General features: G+C 31.8%; 1 protein-coding gene across 1 annotated transcript in view; it reads left to right on the top strand.

Annotated features, from left to right (window-relative positions):
* The window catches only part of LOC145334129 (tubulin beta-4B chain-like), a 40,086-nt gene extending 26,588 nt beyond the window's left edge, over positions 1 to 13,498 (top strand). Inside the window, exons 9-17 of the mRNA XM_080179425.1 lie at positions 201 to 316; positions 2,672 to 2,755; positions 3,926 to 4,059; positions 5,475 to 5,555; positions 8,628 to 8,740; positions 9,477 to 9,551; positions 9,964 to 10,036; positions 12,719 to 12,837; positions 13,179 to 13,498. Coding sequence (XP_080035551.1) covers positions 201 to 316; positions 2,672 to 2,755; positions 3,926 to 4,059; positions 5,475 to 5,555; positions 8,628 to 8,740; positions 9,477 to 9,551; positions 9,964 to 10,036; positions 12,719 to 12,837; positions 13,179 to 13,214 — 831 coding nt within the window. The 3' untranslated portion in view covers positions 13,215 to 13,498. The remainder of the gene's footprint in view (positions 1 to 200; positions 317 to 2,671; positions 2,756 to 3,925; positions 4,060 to 5,474; positions 5,556 to 8,627; positions 8,741 to 9,476; positions 9,552 to 9,963; positions 10,037 to 12,718; positions 12,838 to 13,178) is intronic.
* Positions 13,499 to 20,713: the final 7,215 nt, after the last annotated feature.

Raw genomic sequence — 20,713 nt, 5'->3', positions numbered from 1 at the left:
TTTTTCTTACTATTTTTCTATCTATCTAGCTAACTATTTATCTATCTAGGCATCAGATACCGTAGTAGAGCCATACAACGCCACCCTATCTGTCCATCAGTTGTGGAAAATATTAAGCTCTTTATCATCTATCTAGCAGACTATCTATATATCTATCTATCTATCTATCAATCTATCTAGCTAACTCTCTATCTATCTAGGTATCAGATACAGTAGTAGAGCCTTACAACGCCACCCTATCTGTTCATCAGTTGGTAGAAAATACTGATGAAACTTTTTGTATTGATAATGAGGCCCTGTATGATATTTGCTTCAGGTAATTAGCCCTGCCCCCCCTCAATTAATAACGTACATCTTCTTATAAATTATCAGGGCTCGGTGCGCATATGCTTTTTAAAGGTTTTGTATTTTCAGGCTAGCCAAAATTTAGAGAAAAACATTTTTGGTTTATGTGCCATACCTCAGTCTGTTTAAGAATCATAAATAAAACAAATGTCATTGTTTTACTCTGCCTGTTACTTTCAATTTATTATCTGCATCACCTTTTAGTCAGAGAGAGAGAGGGGACAATGTGCTGTTTATTATAGTCCCCAAAGTTTTATAATAACGATTTTCTTATTCGTTGGCTGAACAACTTTGGGGACTTCAGTCAATTCTAATTGGTTTGTTAATAAGTTGAGTGTTCAAACGTTTTAACCACTAATTGTAATCTACAGAAGGGTTAATTTTGAGTATCATCATTGGGGATCTACATAAATTTATCGGCCATTACCTTATCCCTTTAGATCCCTGACTTTTAGTTCTAGTAGCCTAGGTCATAAATTAAAAGCCGCAGGTTTGGGACATTCCTTTTTTCAATGTTTCAAAAAATACTAAAATTTTTTTTTACTAATTACCTTGTGGTTATAGAAAAGGCCAATCACTTCAGCAATTAGCGAGATCTTAAGCTTACACAGACTGGAACTGGATTTGCGCCTAGCCTAGATTTCTTTCCTTATATACTAGGAATTTAATGAAGGGGAGAGGTTGACTCACTTTTCAGAGAGAAAAGTTAACCTTCCCAAAATTATAAAAACTTTCCCTATATCTATACGAAGATTCTTTATGAAAAGAGAGTCATATTGGTCCAACGTTTTAGCGGGCTCTTTCAGTGTAGTTAATACAGACTTATATCTTGTTATTGTTGTCAGACAAATTTTTAATGTAAATTATACAGTAGCTTCGCTAAACAGTTACAGACAAAAAGCTCAGAGATCTAAAGGGATAAGACAATTGCCGATAAATTGATGTACATCCCCAATGAAGATACAAAAAATTACCCATTTTGTAGATTACAATTAGTGGTTGAAACGTTTGGACACTCAACTTTATAAACCAACCAATCAAAGTCCAATAAAAGTGCCCAAAGTTATTAAGCCAACAAATAAGAAGATCATATTATAAATCTTTGGGGACTAGCGTAATAAACAGCCCAATTTCCCTCCCTCCCTGAGTTTGCGTCCTTTTGAAAAATGTGAAGTTTTGCTTGATAATTCACATAAGAGCATTGCAGTGGTAATCTTTTATATATAAAAGTATTTCCACGAAAAAGTTAAAATATCAGAGGTGGATTTCAAAAAGACTTTTTGGCTCACTTCCTCACTAAAATTAGTGAGGCTCGTTAATGATTTTTGTGAAAAATTCTCCAAAATTGCATAAAAAATCTACAATTTTTTATGCTATCTTGGAGGATTTTTAACAAAAATTTGTAGCGAGCCTCACTAATTTTAGTGAGGCAGTGAGCCAAAAAGTTTTTTTTAAAGAATCCACCTCAGTTTGCTAATAATGAAAACATAACCAAAACAGCGAATAATTCCAGCGAAGAGGAATCTTCACAAAAAAAAAATCGTAAATGTATAGTAGCGAAGTAAAATAATCTTTTTTTAAAGTCCTGTTTCCCTAAAACGTTACTTAAAAATCCCCACTAGAATTAACACAGAGAAAGAGCAAGGAAGATCTTTATCTTCTTTGAGAAAGAGAGGGGACAATTAGTTGTTTATTGATTGGTTGTTTTATTAAGTTGAGTGTTTAAACGTTTCAATCACTAGTTTTAATATACAGAAAAAAATTTCTCCCTTCCTAATTTTTTATAACTTTTTATATCGTGGTACCAAACCATCTCCCCCGCCTGTAAGTGGCCTCTAGGGGCGAACCGCTAGTGATTTAGTAAATAACAAAATGCTTCTTGCTATCTAAAAACTTTTTAAAATGCTGTAAAGAAGGAACTCCTATGTCCTTTAGTAGAATCAAACAATTTATCCAATTTTTATACTCTCTGTCTCAGGAAAACTCATGCCTAAAATACATCATTTTCTTATAACAGAGAAACTGATATTGTATATTTTGAGTCTTTAGGAAAATATTATCTTCATATCAATTTCTTCTTGAAAAAAATAAAATTATCATCATTCCATTAATTCTAAAAAATTCTTTCTAATTCAAGTTTTATTTTGAAGCTTTTGCTATCTTTTGCCTATGAAAAAAGACCTCATACTGGCCTCCCATTGGCCAATTATATTGTATACTGGCCTTCTAATTGTAATTAAGTCTGTATATTGGCCTATTATTGGTCATTTGTATTGTATCAAGTCATTTTTTTATAGGCACTGTAAAGAGCTTCTATTTCTTTTAGAACTTTGAAGCTGACTTCCCCAACGTATGGAGATTTAAATCATCTTGTTTCCGTCACAATGTCTGGTGTTACAACTTGTCTAAGGTGATTTTGAATAATATTTTTTCATTTTAGGAAAACTCCTGAAGATCTTAATCTAAAAAGTAGAGGAGGCAAATACATTTGTTAAAAATTAACTTTTCTTGTCTATATTTTTCTGGTAATAAACTGGTAGAATAAATTTAATTTAAAACAAGGATGACAACATCCATAAGTAGCGAAGCATAAAAAAATGTGGATGGGAATGTGTAAAAGTAGTCGTAGATTTAAAGTGATTTAAAAAAAATCAAGAATAGATTTATTGGAGAAAATAAACACGAAACCTTGTTTTATTTTGTATGATGACGACAGTAAAAGTAAATTACATAAAAGATGCCCATAACAATGAGAAAAATTATTTTGATACTGTTATCCCAAAAAAGTTTGATAATTGGACCAAAAACACCAAAGATATGGGGAAATATGTAAAATATGTAAAAATAGCCAGAAACATGCTAAAAGGCAGTCTGACCGCCATGTTTGTTTTCTTAAAAATTAATTTTGATATCTATAAAGGAAAAAATCCTGAAAATCGAACCTTAAACACCAAAGATATGGAGAAAATTTGAAAAACATAAATATAGCCTAAAACCTGCAAAAGACAGTCGGACCGTCATGTTTGTTTCCTTAAATCGACGGGAAATTGAATTTTGATATCTAAAACTGAAAAAATTTTGAAAATCGGATCATAAACACCAAGGATATGGAGAAAAATCTGAAAAATATAAATATAGCCTAAAACCTGCTAAAAAGTGGTCTGACATTTTATCTTTTATAGGAGCTGAGTAAATCCCATTTGAATTTCCCCCATAGCGTTACGGACTGACTGACGGACAAAGTGAATTATAGAGTAGCTTCGCTACTAAAAAAATGGCATTAATAGTAAGATTTTTTTTGTAGATTTTGGAGGATTTTTCAAAAATTTTTTTAGAAAGTCTCACTAATCTTAGTAAGGCAGTGAGCCAAAAAGTTTTTTTTAAGAATTCCCCTCTGTTCACGTCCATTTGGACTACAATCAGCAACCAACCCCTTGATTTTACTGTCTTTGTCCAAAAATTATGTACAGTAGAATTTGATTATCAAAGCATAATTTTTAACAAATCATTTTGATGCAATTAAAGATTTGAACTAATCAGCTTCTTTATAACTTTTATTTGATTAAAAACTCTTGTTTAGATTCCCTGGACAATTAAATGCTGATCTGAGAAAGCTGGCTGTGAACATGGTTCCCTTCCCTAGGCTACACTTCTTTATGCCAGGATTTGCACCCTTGACTGCCAGGGATAACAAGCAATACAGAGCTGTTACAGGTATAGAGTATTGTTCTATATGCCAGAATTTAATCAATGCCAGGAATAACAACCACTTTAAGGGTGTTTCAGGTAAAGTGTATCTTCTCTTGCCAGGAGTTACACCCTTGACTGCCAGGGATAACAAGCAATACAGGGCTGTTACAGGTATAGATTATCTTTTTTATGTCAGGATTATTTCCTTCAACAGCCAGATAAAATTCACACATCAAGACTGTTCAAGGTATAGGTTATCATCTTCATGACCATTCTAAACACAATCAGGCTGTTCTTGGTATATAAGTTTACCATCTTTCAGTCAGGATTGGCACCTTTGAATGCCAGGGATGACAAGCAATACAGAGCTGTTACAGGTATAGTTTATCTTCTTTATGCCGGGATGTAATCAATGCCAGGAATAACATCCACTATAAGGCTGTTCCATGTTAATTGCATCTTCTGTATGCCAGGATTTGCACCATTTACTGCCCAGGATAACAAGCAATACAGAGCTGTTACAGGTATAGAGGATCTTCTATATGCCAGAATGTAATCAATGCCAAGAATAACAACCACTATAAGGCTTTTCCAGGTATAGTTTATCATCTTTCAGTCAGGATTGGCACCTTTGACTGCTAGGGATAACAAGCAATACAGAGCTGTTACAGGTATAGAGGATCTTATATATGCCAGAATGTAATCAATGCCAGGAATAACAACTACTATAAGGCTGTTCTAGGTATGGGTTATAAATTATCTTCTTGATTTACACCTCTGAAGCATCACAGAGCTGTTACAAGTGTAACTTCTTTATGTAGTGTGGGGATAGATTTTCGGATATGTCTTTTACAGGTAAAGTTTATCTCATTTACCCCAGGAGATTGCCACTGATAACAGCAATATAGGATTTTTCCAGGTTCAGTTTATCTTGAAAATTCCAAGTATGAAGCCTTCACTACCAATGATACAATCTATCTATCTATTTGTCTCATAATCTTTATATATATCTATTTATCTGTCTAATGATCTTCATGTCTATCTGTTTTATAATCTTCATATCTATCTATCTATCTATCTAATGATCTTCATATCTATCTATCTATCTGTCTAATGACCTCCATATCTATCTTTCTATCTGTCTAATGATCTTCATATCTATTTATCTATCTGTCTAATGACCTCCATATATATCTATCTATCTGTCTAATGATCTTCATATCTATCTATCTATCTGTCTAATAACCTCCATATCTATCTATCTATCTGTCTAATGACCTCCATATCTATCCATCTATCTGTCTAATGACCTCCATATCTATCTATCTATCTTTCTAATAACCTCCATATCTATCTATCTATCTGTCTAATGACCTCCATATCTATCTATCTTTCAGTCTAGTGACTTCCATACCTATCTATCTATTAATCTTAATTAGTTCCTGACCTGACCCAACAGATGTTTGATGCCAGAAACATGATGACCGCTTGTGACCCAAGACATGGCAGATATCTTACAGGTATAATTCTCGTATCCTTATAATAAAGTAACTGGATGTCTGTCTGTTCCAAAAGATTTCACTAACCGCAAACATGTTCCCGACGCTATTGGTTTATTTCAAAGACCCAATTGAAAAAGTCGGCACAGGACACACCCCCACCCCTTCCCCCTCTATTGTTTTACTCTAATGTTAGATGATTTTATAAAACAAAGCTCTACATCAAACTATTGCATTATTTATCCTATCTTACAAATGCAATAAAAATGCAACGTAGAAATAAATACTTTCTCTTTGTGACAGATAAATAATAGTTCCAATAAATCAAAACACTTCTACTTTTTATTTTCCAGGGCTCGGCAAAAGAGCTTCAATAAAAAAAGGAATAGGTATATCTTTATACTGTTTTGCATTTTTTTATCTTATGAGGGTGTATTTTAACCTTTTTATAGGTACTATAAAGAGCTTCAATAAAAAATATAGGAATTTATTCTTTATACTGTTTATTATTTTCAGTTGCTACAATCTTCCGTGGTCGTATGTCTATGAAGAAGGTGGTGCATTATTTGCCAAATGTACCACTTTTCTGCACTACCTCTCCGATTTTGTTAATACTCTATATTTTGGTCCGTTGGGTCATTCAAGGATGCTGGATGGCCAAAAAAAAGTTTCAGAGTCCCTGGATGTCTAGATATCTAGCTATCTATGAAGGTAGGTAACAAAAATGTAAAAAACACCCATTTTTTCACAATTTTAAAAATTAATTTTTTCATCAATCTTACGTCCAATCTATACATTTTATACACCAAAATGATCGTTTATTCATGTAAAAAGCGCACATAATGCTATTTTGGCCAAAACTCTAATTTTACAGGGTGTCCAACAAAAAGTGTATTTTGGATATCTAGCGTAATACCCAAAATACCTGTCCGAAAAAAATCATTTTTTTTGGCTTAAATCCTGTGTTTTATCTGTGTGCATATGTGGTATATAACGGTTCGGACCACCCGGGACTATAAGGTTGTCAAATTTCACTTTGGGACACCCTGTAAATGTGATTTTTGCGTCTGTAGAGCTAAAACTTGGTCCAAATTGGCTATTTTTTTCAAATTACTCTAATATGAGTCTTAGTATGTTTGGCCATAGTGTTTTCTGACCAGATCAATATTTTCATATTTTTTGGACACCCTGTATTTTCAAAAAAAGAGAAAAAAATTTTTTGTTTTTTTAAAAAAATTTTTTCTATTTTTAAGTTACTTAAAACTGTCATATAGATACAGATTTTGACTAATAACAATAATATTTGCCTATTTTACAATTTTTTACACTTTTGGGACACCCTGTGCATGTTTTTGAAAAATGATGGTTTTTGCCCATTTTTGGGGGGAAGGAGTCGTTTTAGGGCCATAGACTATTTCTTCATTTTTGTAGAACTTTTCAAGACACATCATTTGTTATTTATGCAAAAACCGCAAAAACCGAACCGTTTTGCCGTTATTCACCGCTAAAGGCGGAATTTTTTTACGTTTTTGCCGTTCCGGAGGTTGTAATGGGCATTTGTGGTAAGAAAACGTTGATTTATCAAAATCCCTTTTAAATACTTTTATTTAGGTAATTTAATTTACTAAATTTCATATTAAGTAAAATTTTTTGTGCAGCTAACCGTTTTTCGTCAAGATGGATTTCAATTGTTAAAACAAGAAAATTAAGTGAATATAACATAAATAATTGCTATAACATAAGTGATTAAAGAAACATAAATCATGTGCATTTGAAATTCCTTTTGACAAAAATCGGTTGGATATACAAAAAAATTTACTTCACATGAAATTTAGTAAATTAAAATGCCTAAATAAAAGTATTTCACAGTTATCTTGATAAATCAACGTTTTCTTACCACAAATGCCCATTACAACCTCGGGAACGGCAAAAAACGTAAAAAATTCTGCCTTTGGCAGTGAATAACGGCAAAACGGTTCGGTTTTTGCGGTTTTTGCATAAATAACAAATGATGTGTCTTGAAAAGTTCTACAAAAATGAAGAAATAGTCTATGGCCCTAAAACGACTCCTTCCCCCCAAAAATGGGCAAAAACCATCATTTTTCAAAAACATGCACAGGGTGTCCCAAAAGTGTAAAAAATTGTAAAATAGGCAAATATTATTGTTATTAGTCAAAATCTGTATCTATATGACAGTTTTAAGTAACTTAAAAATAGAAAAAAAATTTAAAAAAAAACAAAAAATTTTTTTCTCTTTTTTTGAAAATACAGGGTGTCCAAAAAATATGAAAATATTGATCTGGTCAGAAAACACTATGGCCAAACATACTAAGACTCATATTAGAGTAATTTGAAAAAAATAGCCAATTTGGACCAAGTTTTAGCTCTACAGACGCAAAAATCACATTTACAGGGTGTCCCAAAGTGAAATTTGACAACCTTATAGTCCCGGGTGGTCCGAACCGTTATATACCACATATGCACACAGATAAAACACAGGATTTAAGCCAAAAAAAATGATTTTTTTCGGACAGGTATTTTGGGTATTACGCTAGATATCCAAAATACACTTTTTGTTGGACACCCTGTAAAATTAGAGTTTTGGCCAAAATAGCATTATGTGCGCTTTTTACATGAATAAACGATCATTTTGGTGTATAAAATGTATAGATTGGATGTAAGATTGATGAAAAAATTAATTTTTAAAATTGTGAAAAAATGGGTGTTTTTTACATTTTTGTTACCTACCTTCATAGATAGCTAGATATCTAGACATCCAGGGACTCTGAAACTTTTTTTTGGCCATCCAGCATCCTTGAATGACCCAACGGACCAAAATATAGAGTATTAACAAAATCGGAGAGGTAGTGCAGAAAAGTGGTACATTTGGCAAATAATGCACCAGGTGGATGAACTAATGTTTGATGTTCAGAATATAAAAAAAATCATGGCGAAACTAAGCTTGGAAAATGACAATCAAACTCTCAGAGACACATTCAAAACAACAAAAAATGATGCGCACAGCGCACCTCTCGGAGCTTTTCTCAAACACAATGTCGTCTTTCTAATTTCTAACATGTTAATTATTTTTAGTTGCAACAATCTTCCGTGGTCGTATGTCTATGAAGGAAGTGGACGAACAAATGTTGGCTGTTCAGAATAAAAACTCCTCCTCTTTTGTTGAATGGATTCCTAATAATGTTAAGGTATAATACCCGCGACCCTGGCTCAACACGTAGCGCATCCGCTCGTCCTCGGGCAGGTGATAGGTTCAAATCTCGCCTTAACACCACGTCATAACTAAAGACATAAAAAAATGGTTCCTACTGCTGTTATGTTATATGCGCAACATTATTAACCAGAGTAGGAGGAATGCCTTGGCCCAAAATAGGCGCATGCACAGATAGGACTTCCAATCAAAGGTTATTCAATTAAAGAGTTGGTGTCTTATGGGTGATACTTTACTTAATAACCCGGGTGTTTCGACAAAAAAGGAGAGATTTTGCTCCCCTCTATCTATCTTTCTATCTAGGTTACAGTATGTGACGTAGCTCCTGCTGGCCTACCTATCTAACTATCTATCTGTCTATTTAGGTAGCAGTGTGTGACGTTGCTTCTGCTGGCCTACCTATCTAACTATCTATCTAACTATTTAGGTAGCAGTGTGTGACGTTGCTCCTGCTGGCCTACCTATCTAACTATCTATCTATCTATTTAGGTAGCAGTGTGTGACGTAGCTCCTGCTGGCCTACCTATTTAACTATCTATCTATCTAGGTTGCAGTGTGTGACGTAGCTCCTGCTGACCTACCTATCTAACTATCTATCTATCTAGGTTGCAGTGTGTGACGTAGCTTCTGCTGGCCTACCTATCTAACTATCTATCTATCTAGGTTGCAGTATGTGACGTAGCTCCTGCTGACCTACCTATCTATCTATCTAGGTTGCAGTGTGTGACGTAGCTCCTGCTGGCCTACCTATGGCTGCCACCTTTATTGGTAACTCAACTGCCATCCAGGTAAAAAAATAATCTGTAATAGCCATTAGGAATACGTCTTTTTCGTCATTTATTTCCTATGCGAGAAAACTGTTCACCATATTATTTCTTGGCCTTCTCTTGTCGCTTAAATTTTCTTCAAAGTATGAAATGTATTTGAAAGATATTAAATAAAGAACCCATTTTTTATGAAGAAATTCATACCAAAACCAAAGACGTCAGTTGAAATATATTTGTACGTAAAATGATATTTGAATATTATAATGTACGTACATATAAAAATCATATTTGAAAAGAATTAATACAAAGAAATATTTTGTCAAAACTTTTTCATATTCTTTTACTAATCCTGCAGTGATTATATTGATATAACCAAATAACAAAAGACCTAAAAAGAAAGACATATAACTACATATTTTACTTTTTGTTTTAGGAAATTTTCAAGAGAATTTCTGAGCAATTTACAGCTATGTTCAGAAGAAAGGCTTTCTTACATTGGTATACTGGTAAGTTAATTGATTGAATGAATATAATTATACAATATTATTGGCGGACAACTGGACATAGTGAACTATAAAGTATATGCTGAGTGGTAAACGTTCAGGTTACAGAAAAAAAGGATGACAACATCCATAACTAATAAAGCTAAAAATGAACTATAGGGCAGTATCATAACAAATAAACATTAAACTTAAATAACATAAAATAAACAACGAAACCTTTTACTTTATTATAACGTCAAAGTCGATCTAGCTCCCCAACCAATAAGCAAATGTTTAAGACGGACATTTCGAGTTTTAGAGTAGCTGCGCTACTAAAACATAATTAGACACATATATACAGTGTGTTTTTTTTAATGAGAACTTTTTTGAAAGCAATTTTACCCCACTTATAGTTATCAGAATTTAATGATTAATGGCTTATTTTCTTTGTTTTTTAAGGCAATTAATAGAACAACAAAAAAATATTTGAGTTTTTATTGAAAAAGTACAGTAAAATCTAAATTTCAAAACTTAGGTGTCAACATATAAAAATGGTTTATAGCGCATTTTTCTTTAAAAAATTGATTTTCTGTAGTCGACTATGGGGGGTCAGTACTCTCTCCCTGGTTGAGATATGACCTTCAAACTTTGATATGTTCTAGTACATGTCCCTAATAGTATCTGTATACATTTTTAGCTCTATAGCTCAACTTTGAAGTGTTTAGCAGCCATTCTTGCAAAAGGTTGATTATTTGAGCATAAGAAAAATGCGCTAAAACCATTTTTAGATGTTGACACCTAAGTTTTGAATTTTAGATTTTACTGTACTTTTTAAATAAAAACTGAAATATTGTTTTGTTGTTCTATTAATTGCCTTGAAAAACGAAGAAAATAAGCCATTTATCATTAAATTCTAATAACTATAAGTGGGGTAAAATTGCTTTCAAAAAAGTTCTCATAAAAAAACACACTGTATATGAAATTTAAAACTCTGATACTAACTCAATGACATGTAAATTTACAGTTAGTTCTATACTAACCGTTACAACTACGGAATGTACGAGTTCAAACACACCATTACTTTACAAAATCTTAACTTTTGAAAATTGAAAAGTTAAATGCTTAACATTGAAACCAATTAATGCAATATTGCAAATTTGGTATTCATCCAATTCTGTCTCTAAATAGTTTTTTTTTTATCAAAAGTACCTTTAAAAGAAATTATCTTTTCACTGGGGAGATAAAGGGGTGTTGCCCCCCACAAAAAAAAAATTTCGTGATGGCCAAAAATTTTAGACTAAGTATTTACCTCCCTCCCCCTTAAGCATTTGTTTGAAGGTAATAACCCCCCCCCCCCCCCCCCCCAACTTTCCTCCATTAGATTTCAGGTGGAGTAATTAACCCATCCCCCGCCAATTTACTTCCTCCAAAAGAATTACCACCATCCTAACATTTTTTACCCCCCACCAATTATGCAATTTGGGACCTTTCAGTATTTTGATTTGAAATCATTATCAAACACACAATCATACATCCCAATACTTTAGTAGTTGTGATATTTTGCAGTGTTGAAAGACCTGTGCAAAAATTACTGGTAAAGTCTTGTGCAGTTCTGTAAAATTAGCAGGAAGGGAGGGGACATGGGGCTGTTTATTTCATCAGTCCCCAAAGTTTTATAGAAACGTTTTCTTATTGGTTGGATTATCAACTTTAGAGACTTCTCATTGGTTGGTTCATGTAATTGAGTGTCAAAAGGTTTTAACTGCTAATTGTTATCCAAAGGAGTAATTTTGTGTATTATCATTGAAAATATACATCAATTTATCGGCATTTAATTGTCTTATCCCTTTAGATCCCTGGTAAAATCAGCCTTGACACTCACAAAACTATTTGTTTTAAAAATGCAATCAATTCTATTTATCATTGAAATTTTACAATCTTAATTAATTTTACTTCTTCTAAATCAGTTAATCATTTTGATTTTATAGCCAAGCTACTCTATAATTCTTAACTGTTTGTAGGTATTTGTGAAAAATTGTCTTTTATAGATCCTGTAAAATTTGGTTTTAAAAAGTTGTTAAAAAGTATTGAGTACATTTACCAACTGTTACAGTAATCATCATGAGAATATTATGATAGTTATTTCTCGCATCGTATTATAAACAGCTTTCCGCGGATATACATAGAATGTTCAATTATGAGATTAAAACCAGTTTTTTTAGCCCCAAGATGCCAAAGGCACGGGCCAAAAATCTGGTTTTAATCTTATGATTGTACATTCAATATTCGTAGAAAACTGGATACAATACGATGCTAGACATAGTTTTTTCGTTTGGATGAGAACCGGTTCTAATCCACCGGTTTCGAATAAATACGAGAAAAATTAGTACGGTTTTAACATATCTTAGTTATCAATAAGAGGCAACCTTTACCGACATATGTATTGTGTATGGATGAAGGATTGGAGAAACCCAGCTTATATGAACAACGAAATTAATTTGGGCAAAAATCACAAAATCTTTACTTTATTTCAGCTGTCATTGGGGGGCAACACATCGTAAAATTGAAGACCTCTCCATTTGCCCCCCAAATATTATTTTATTTCGCTTGTTGGTTAAACCTTATTCCTGGGAGGAACCTTAATGTAGAAAGCTTCACTTTAAATAATAACAACAATAGTCAAAAGTCAATCAACTATCTTTCTAGGTGAGGGTATGGATGAGATGGAGTTCACCGAAGCAGAATCCAACATGAACGACCTTGTGTCTGAGTATCAGCAATACCAGGACGCCTCGGCAGAAGACGACTTTATTGATGATGGACAGGTATTGACATCTTGCGGATTTTTCTTGAACTATATATTTATGTATAAGCGGCTTTTAGTGAAAAAGAAGGGCGTCGACAATAGTTAAAAATTAACGAATAGTTATTTAACACATTATTTTATAATTAGCATTTCTGCGGAAATAAAGATTATAAAATTAGAACCAGTTTTGCTAGCCCTGAGACCCTAAAAGCACAGGCCAACAAAACTGGTCTTAATATAATTATTGTAAATTTTTATATTCGTAGAAAACTGGATATAATACGATGAGAACGGGTTCTTATCCACCTCATATTAATCGGTTTTGAAGCCATACTAGAAATGTATCTATTTCTATTTTAGTTTGAGGAAGAAGAAGTTGATGGACATGAAAACTAATTTTATGGAATATTTCTATGGTTTTTATAGTGCCTATCGAAAATTACCTCATACTGCACTGGCCTACAATTTGTCAATTAAATGTATACTGGTCTGCCATTGGTGAATTAATCAATGCATTGACCTATCATTGGTCATTTGTATTGCATGCCATCATTTTTTTATAGGCACTATGAACGCTTCAATTTTTATAATCTTATGCAATATTTATGGTTTTTAACTTATTTTGTTAGACATATTTATTAATAATTTTATTATTTAGAATAAAAAATATAAAAATTGTTTATTATTTTTTTACAAGTTTATAACTCTTACCCTTTTTTGACAATCATATCGTCAGCTACACTATAGCCCTATTACTTTTTGGTTTACTTTTTGCTGAGACCCAATAGCATCTATAGGCTCTTTATTCAAAGTGGCAAGGAAGAAAAATAGCCTAAAACCATTCCTAGACTTTAATCTAAAAATTAAATAACCTAAAACAATCCAGGGAACTATGTGAAGCTTCCCTAAGATGAAGAACTCAATCGGTTATTATAAAGCTGCCCTGGAACGGTCCATGATCTTAAATGTACAGACAAACAGAAAGACATCTCTTTAATATAATTTCGGATTACTTTCCTTGTTAAATGTTAGTATTCTATATGTCTACAGTAATTGAGACCTACTCTAAATTTCATCAGGAACAAGGGAAAAAGAACTTAGAATTATAAAAAAATAATTATAATTCCTATTAATGTTCATGTGACAACTAGGTATAATCTAATAATTTCTAGTATATCCACTATAATATGTTGATTTTTGCATCAGGATTTAATCTTACTATTTATCAAATTGGTGAAATAGCAGTTAATTGCAGAGATCTAAAGGGATAAGACAATGGCCGATTAATTAATGCACAACCCCAATGATTCTACACAAAATTATCCCTTCTGTAGATTACAATAAGTGCTTCAAAAATTTGAACACCCAACTTAATGAGCCACCCAATCAAAATTAATAAGAATTCCCAAAGTAAGAAAATGTTATAATAAAACTTTGTGAATTTCTGTAATAACCAGTCCTCGCTAAGTTAACTGCGTCTCTATAACTGCAGGGAAGTACGTCAATATTGTTCCCTACGTGCCTGACAACTAATACAGTGTAAGAAAAGTTTAAGACATAAGGTCTTTAATTGATCCCCCCCAATTAGTAAACTTCCACAACTTTTCCACTCAAACAATTCTCATTAAGATAGTGTTAGGCTGGAAAGGGTTTCTCTAAATATATGATTCTGTATTTATAAAAATTTTATAAAACCAGCAGCTCTGTATATTAAAACGTCAGTAGGGAGGGGGACATTGAGCTGTTAAATACAATAATTGGTAAATTTTGATTGGTTGGTTCATTAAGGTAAGTGTTAAAACGTTTGACAGAAAAGGTAATTTTGTGTATCATAATTGGGGATGTTATCAATTTATTTGACATTGTCTTTTCCCTTTAGATCTCTGTTATAAGGAAGATTTGCTTTTCAGTAAATAATTATGAAAATCAAATGCTTTGGTAAAATCAAACTGTAGATAATTCGCACAACCCTAAAAATCATCGAAGATTTTAAATGAGTTGAAAGAATGTCTCAATTCTCCAAACTTTACTTTTAGTAGAGTTTAAGATCATGAGTTAATAATTATCTTTCTATCTTAAGCTTTTTGTAATGTAAGTTAGCCCTTTAGCATATTTGTTAACACTTTAAAAAATTCTATTAATTGTAAAAGAAATATATTGAAAAACTATCTATTATCAGATTAAATAAAAACAGATAATGAAAATTCAAGTGTATACAAAGTGCATTAATAAAAAACATTCCGCTTTTAAATATGTCAATTTGATGATCAAGAAATTAACAAAGCATAGAAAGATATTTATTTATTGGGGTTTTGTAAATATAATTTTAGTTTTGCTTTTTTTTCTTATCAGTTATAGAGAAAACAAAATAAAGTTTTTTACATTGAAGTTTAATATGATAGTTTTAGGATAGTAGAATTATTATCTTATTTTGAGACCAGCTGGATTTATAATAAAGTGCATCAACTCCTTTATTATTTTTAAAAAGTTGGTATGTTGATTATGGTTATTTTTTCCCAAAAAACTTAAATTTTGAAATGATGATTCATTAGAAAAAATATAATATTGAAATAATATTTGGTTTGTATAAAATCAAAATTGCTGTCGTCTATTATAGATCAGGTTAGGTAAGGTTTATTTGTACGGATATTAGGTAGCGACGAACCCCAAAATGTATCATTTTTGCATCACTTTTGATTCCTGTGACGGCATAAAATAAGGGAGATGAGAGAAGAAGTGGGAAAGAAAACCCATAACAAAGAGATGGAGAATATGACGTCAAAAGCGGTGCAAAAGTGGTACAGTTTAGGCTTCGTCTAGGTAGCCTTTCAGGGTTAGAGCCTGCATGTACATTTAAGTTCAACAAGATTAAGGAAACCCACCAATTAGTTTCAATTCATCAAAAATAAGGGGGGAGAGGAATTAATTTTGTTATAGATAATAGATAATTACAGACAAACAGAAAATATCCATTCTCATTAAGAATAGATAAACATTAATAGCTAAGTATTTATCTATAAGATTAACATAAAATACAGTGTGCACAAAAGAAAGAAAAGAAAGGTTTTTATCCACAAATAAAAGTAGTTAAGGAAATTTACATTTTAAAGCAAGCAAAGGTTTAATTCTTTTTTACTTTTTAAGGGCCATACTGTATTTTATAATATAATTATTTATAAATAGTAAATTAAGCAAAGATATTTAGCTAGAATATCTTTATTATGGGCCATACTGTATATTATAGTATAATTATTTATAAATAGTAAATTAAGCAAAGGATCTAGCTAGACTGAGTACAAATTGGTATAATTAGAAAAACAAATTGTATATATGGAAATGAAAATAGAAAACAAGGATGAAATCTTCCATAAGAAGTCAAACTCATGAATGTAGATTTTAGAAATATCAGTATGTGAAGAAAATTTAGACTTTTGTTTTTATAACAGTTGATGAAACTACATTATTCTTACAGAACTAACAAGAATTTTAATGAATTGTATCATAAAAAAAACTTTAAGGTAATGGATATATATTCTAGCTCAATTCCTAAGATAAAATAATTTATGTATGGCCAAAATTAAGTAAAATATTAAAATCTATAGCAACAAAGTTTATTTTTCTGTCTGGTAACTATAAGAATGGGATGAAATAAGTCATTAGAAAATATAAGCTTAGCGTGTCTGTCTACATAATGTATCCAACAAAAACCCTTTAAACATTTTCAAAAGAGAAACTCACATCTTCTTTGTAAGTTTTTCCATAACAAGGATGACAACATTGTTAGTAAGTATAACTAAGAAAATATGCATGAATTTTATTATTTATTACAACAAATATCAACTTTCAGGTCTATATTAATGTTTACCTAAGAAGAGATAACAAAGATTAAAATCATAAAGGCTTAGATACTTTGGAACATAGTTATCCATTTATTGAGTAGTTATAAACTACCTGAAACAAAACAATACACATTACTTTTAATATTGTAATAATTTCTTTTCTTTCAATATTATTATTGTAAAAACTGTTTAACAAACAAATAGATGTTAGACTGAAGAAACTCATATTTCCCTCTTTAAATGAAATACCTAGTAGATTGTTGCCTTTTTCTCCTTTACAAATCGAAGAATAAAATTAATTCACTTATCTTCCTATCTAGAAATAATTTTTCAATGGAGAATTGTTTGTTTTGAAATTGAGATACTTTACTCAAGTGCTAGAGAGAGGATAATACTTGGATATGCTTTTCAAGACTCAGTTTTATACATTTTACACTTTTTAACTAATCAACTTTTTGGTTCGATTTTCAAAACAAAATTTTAACAAAAGCTCTTTAAATTCATTGTTCGTTTTCTTATATATATTTTTTGTGCTTCGCTACTTCTAGATGTTGTAATCATTGTTAATATTTAGAATTGGTTTAAAGTTTATGAAAAGCTATATCTCCCCACTCAAAAAGATTTCCAAAAGTTTAGAATTTTTGTTATTATTTATTTATTCTTTCTAAAATCTTGACGTGTTTTTCTGTCAAACTTATTTTTGTATGTTTTTACATTGCCTCCAAATATTGACCAATAATATTTTGTTATCCTATTACATATAGCTACTCAACTGATTGATTTCTGCTTTGTAAGAAGCTTTAAATAGGTTCCGGTATGATTTTAGGCTATATTTTTTTAAATTCAAGACTTGATATGGTTAAAGGCTATTTTTCTACTCTTCCATGCCCCTAAAAATATAGAGCCCAAAGACGCCAGGGGCACAACCACGAGTCCTATACTATAATATGAAGTAGTACGGCTGCTTTATCTGTAGTTTAAGATATAGATAATAGGATATATAAGTTTTCCGGAATTTTAAATTAAATTTCAAATTTTGAGGATTTTTTATAAAATTCGTTTTTTTATAATTCTTTATCTAAAAGCGGAAATGCAATTAAGTTAATTAATTTTGGCATCTGTGATTGGTGGATTTAAAAAATCTGCGCTCTGATTGGATGGCGTACATCATTCAACCAATTAGAGCGCAGGTAGTTTAAAATCCACCTATCCTATTGGTCAAAATTAATTAACTTAAAATGCATTTCCGCTTTTAGATAAAGAATTATACAAAAACGAATTTTATAAAAAATCCTTAAAATTTGATGCAGATTTCAAATCTCCCCCTAACATTAAAATTCCGGAAAACTTATATATCTTAATAGATAACCACTGAACCGATTAGGTTTCAAGGGAGCTTTATATAGGTCTCAGGATGAATCAGATTTTTAAATTTAAGTCTTAGGCTGTTCTTATGTCCTATAATTTAGATTAAATTCTATAACCGTTGCCCCGTTTTTGAGTCATGCTTTTTCTTAACGGTTCGTGATGAAATAAACATAATATAGAAAGTATAAAAGACAGTTGTCCGCGGATAGAAAAAAGAAAAGTTATAGGTATAACTTAAGGAGCTGAAGACCGGGCAACAGGGATTTTTTCAGCAAGGCCCTGAACTGATTTAATATTTGGAAATATTTTTCCATTGATGGTTAATCTCTTATCCCATGTCGTCATAAAAACAGAGAGAGAGGGGACAATGGGCTGTTTATTACACCAGTCCCTAAAGTTTTATAATAACGTTTTCTCAGGCTTGACAACTTTGGGGACTTTTAGTGAATTTAGATTGATTGGTTTATTAAGTCGTGTCGTGTGTAATCTAAAGAAAGGGTAATTTTGTTTTTTAACATCGGACATGTACTTTAATTTATCGGCCATTGACTTATCCCTTTATATCCCTGGGTGAAAGGCCCCAAGTAAATGAATTATTCATGGAACCTAATTATTTCTTTTCTCATAGATATAAACAAAACCAATTCTTTCAAGGAGAAACAAAAATAACAAGGATGATTACGCCCAATAGTAAATTTTTTTCATAAAGGCAGAAAAAAAATATTAAGAAAAGCAGGGCTCGAAAGCCATGACATTGACTAAGACTCAAATTTTAAACAGTTTGGATGTCTTAAAAAGAGGATTTGCCATATTTGGTTCAGGTTTTGACTTCCAGCTGATTCCCCGTTTCCCCGTGGATAATATAAAATTATTAAATATACCTTATAGCCAGGGGAATCAACTCTAGAAAAAATAAAACTTTTATCTTTTATCGCTCTTGAGAAAATCTAAAAAACGGACCAACCCTATTTATAGAGTAGCTTGCGCTACAAAAAACTATTAGGGATCATAGAGATAAGGTATAATGGGCTGTTTATTACACTAGTACCCAAAGTTTTATAATATCGTTTTGTTATTCGTTGACATAACAGCATGGGGTCTTTGATTGGTATTTGGATTAGTTGGTTCATTAAGATGATTGTCCAATCATTTCAGCCACTAATTGTGCTCTATTGAATGGATTATAGGGATATACATAAAATTTTCGGCCATTGTCTTATCCCTTTAGATCTCTGGTTAGTGATACAAGCAGATCAACTAGAATAACGTGTAGAGAAGCTGCGCTACTGAAAGAGGAAAAAGTATAATAGCATCAGATAGCCTGATATCTAGTTGCCGAAAGTGTACGCAGTTTCCTGGGTGTTTCCTCATCCTCGCTCAATATTTACTACTAGCTACAAATCTTCAAACTTCCCTTAAAAAAATCAAAATTTGAATGTGTAAACGATTTATACAATATACATTATAAATTTGAATTTTTTAAATTTTGATTTTTTTTTTTTGAAGTTTGAAGCTTTTTTAGCTAGTAGTAAATATTGAGCTAGGATGAGGAAACACCCAGGAAACTGCGTACACTTTCGGCAACTAGATATCAGGCTATCTAGCATCAATATATTAGATAAAGTGAAAGATATAGGTAAACCAAGAGAGGAGAGAGAGAGAAAAAAAAACATTCATTAATAAGCACCAAGTAAGATGTGCTGAATTTCAACTTCCAAATGAGTACGCAGTTTCCGCGGTGTTTCCTCATCCTATCTCAATATTTACTACTAGTTTAAAAAGCTCCAAACTTCCAAAAAAAAAGTAAAAATTTTGAAAATTAAGGTTTTGAATGTATAAATCTTTATACGTTCAAAATTTCGAAAGTTTGAACCTTTGAAGCTTTTTTAGCTAGTAGTAAATATCGTGATAGGATGAGGAAACACCGCGGAAACTGCGTACACATTTGGGAATTAAAATTCAGCACATCCCAGGTAAAAATTCCAGGGATCTCAAGGGATAAGACAATAAATTAAAAAATTAAAACTATAGATTGAAAAGTTTGGACACTACTAGTCTGGCACCAATCAATTAAAAATTCACAACAAATACCCAATTTTTTTCATGTCAACCAATAAGATAAAGGGTTTAGAAACTTTAGGTTCCAGTGTAATTTAAAATCCAATGTCCCCTCCCTCCCTGAAAAATGGCATATTATTGGTTCTATTGTTAAGTGTAGAGTATATGAAAGTTGTTTGGTAAACTGTTGGTTCGAATCTACCCAACATTGTCTAATACTAAAGATGTTTTAGATTTCATCTATAGCTGCTATGTCAGACTCATGTTAAAGTACAGTTATCAAATCATCTTATTTTTCAAAGTAATAGGATGTCTGTATGTGTGTATGTCCGCTGAATAGCAAGACTGAACGTTCTGCAATTTTCAGACAAGATTTTCATTAGTCCACAGATGTGTATTTTTCAGAAGGAAGGGGTTGTCTGTCAACACCTCCTCCCTTAGAAAAAACCTTCTACTCCATTTTGTCAACAAAAAAATGGGATCACTCTTTCTCAAAATATGTCCTTTCTTTCGAGACAAAAATAAACTTGGGAGGGGGGATATTTTACAACTAATAACCCAAATCATTCTTTAAATTGCCTCCAAAGACCAAAGAGCTTTCCAGTATGGCTTCGAGTTTAGAACCGGTTA

Source organism: Acartia tonsa, chromosome 12, assembly GCF_053477335.1.
Source record: "Acartia tonsa isolate MP-2025a chromosome 12, ASM5347733v1, whole genome shotgun sequence".
Classification (NCBI taxonomy): Eukaryota; Metazoa; Arthropoda; class Copepoda; order Calanoida; family Acartiidae; genus Acartia; species Acartia tonsa.
This window is presented reverse-complemented; position numbering and strand designations above follow the sequence as displayed.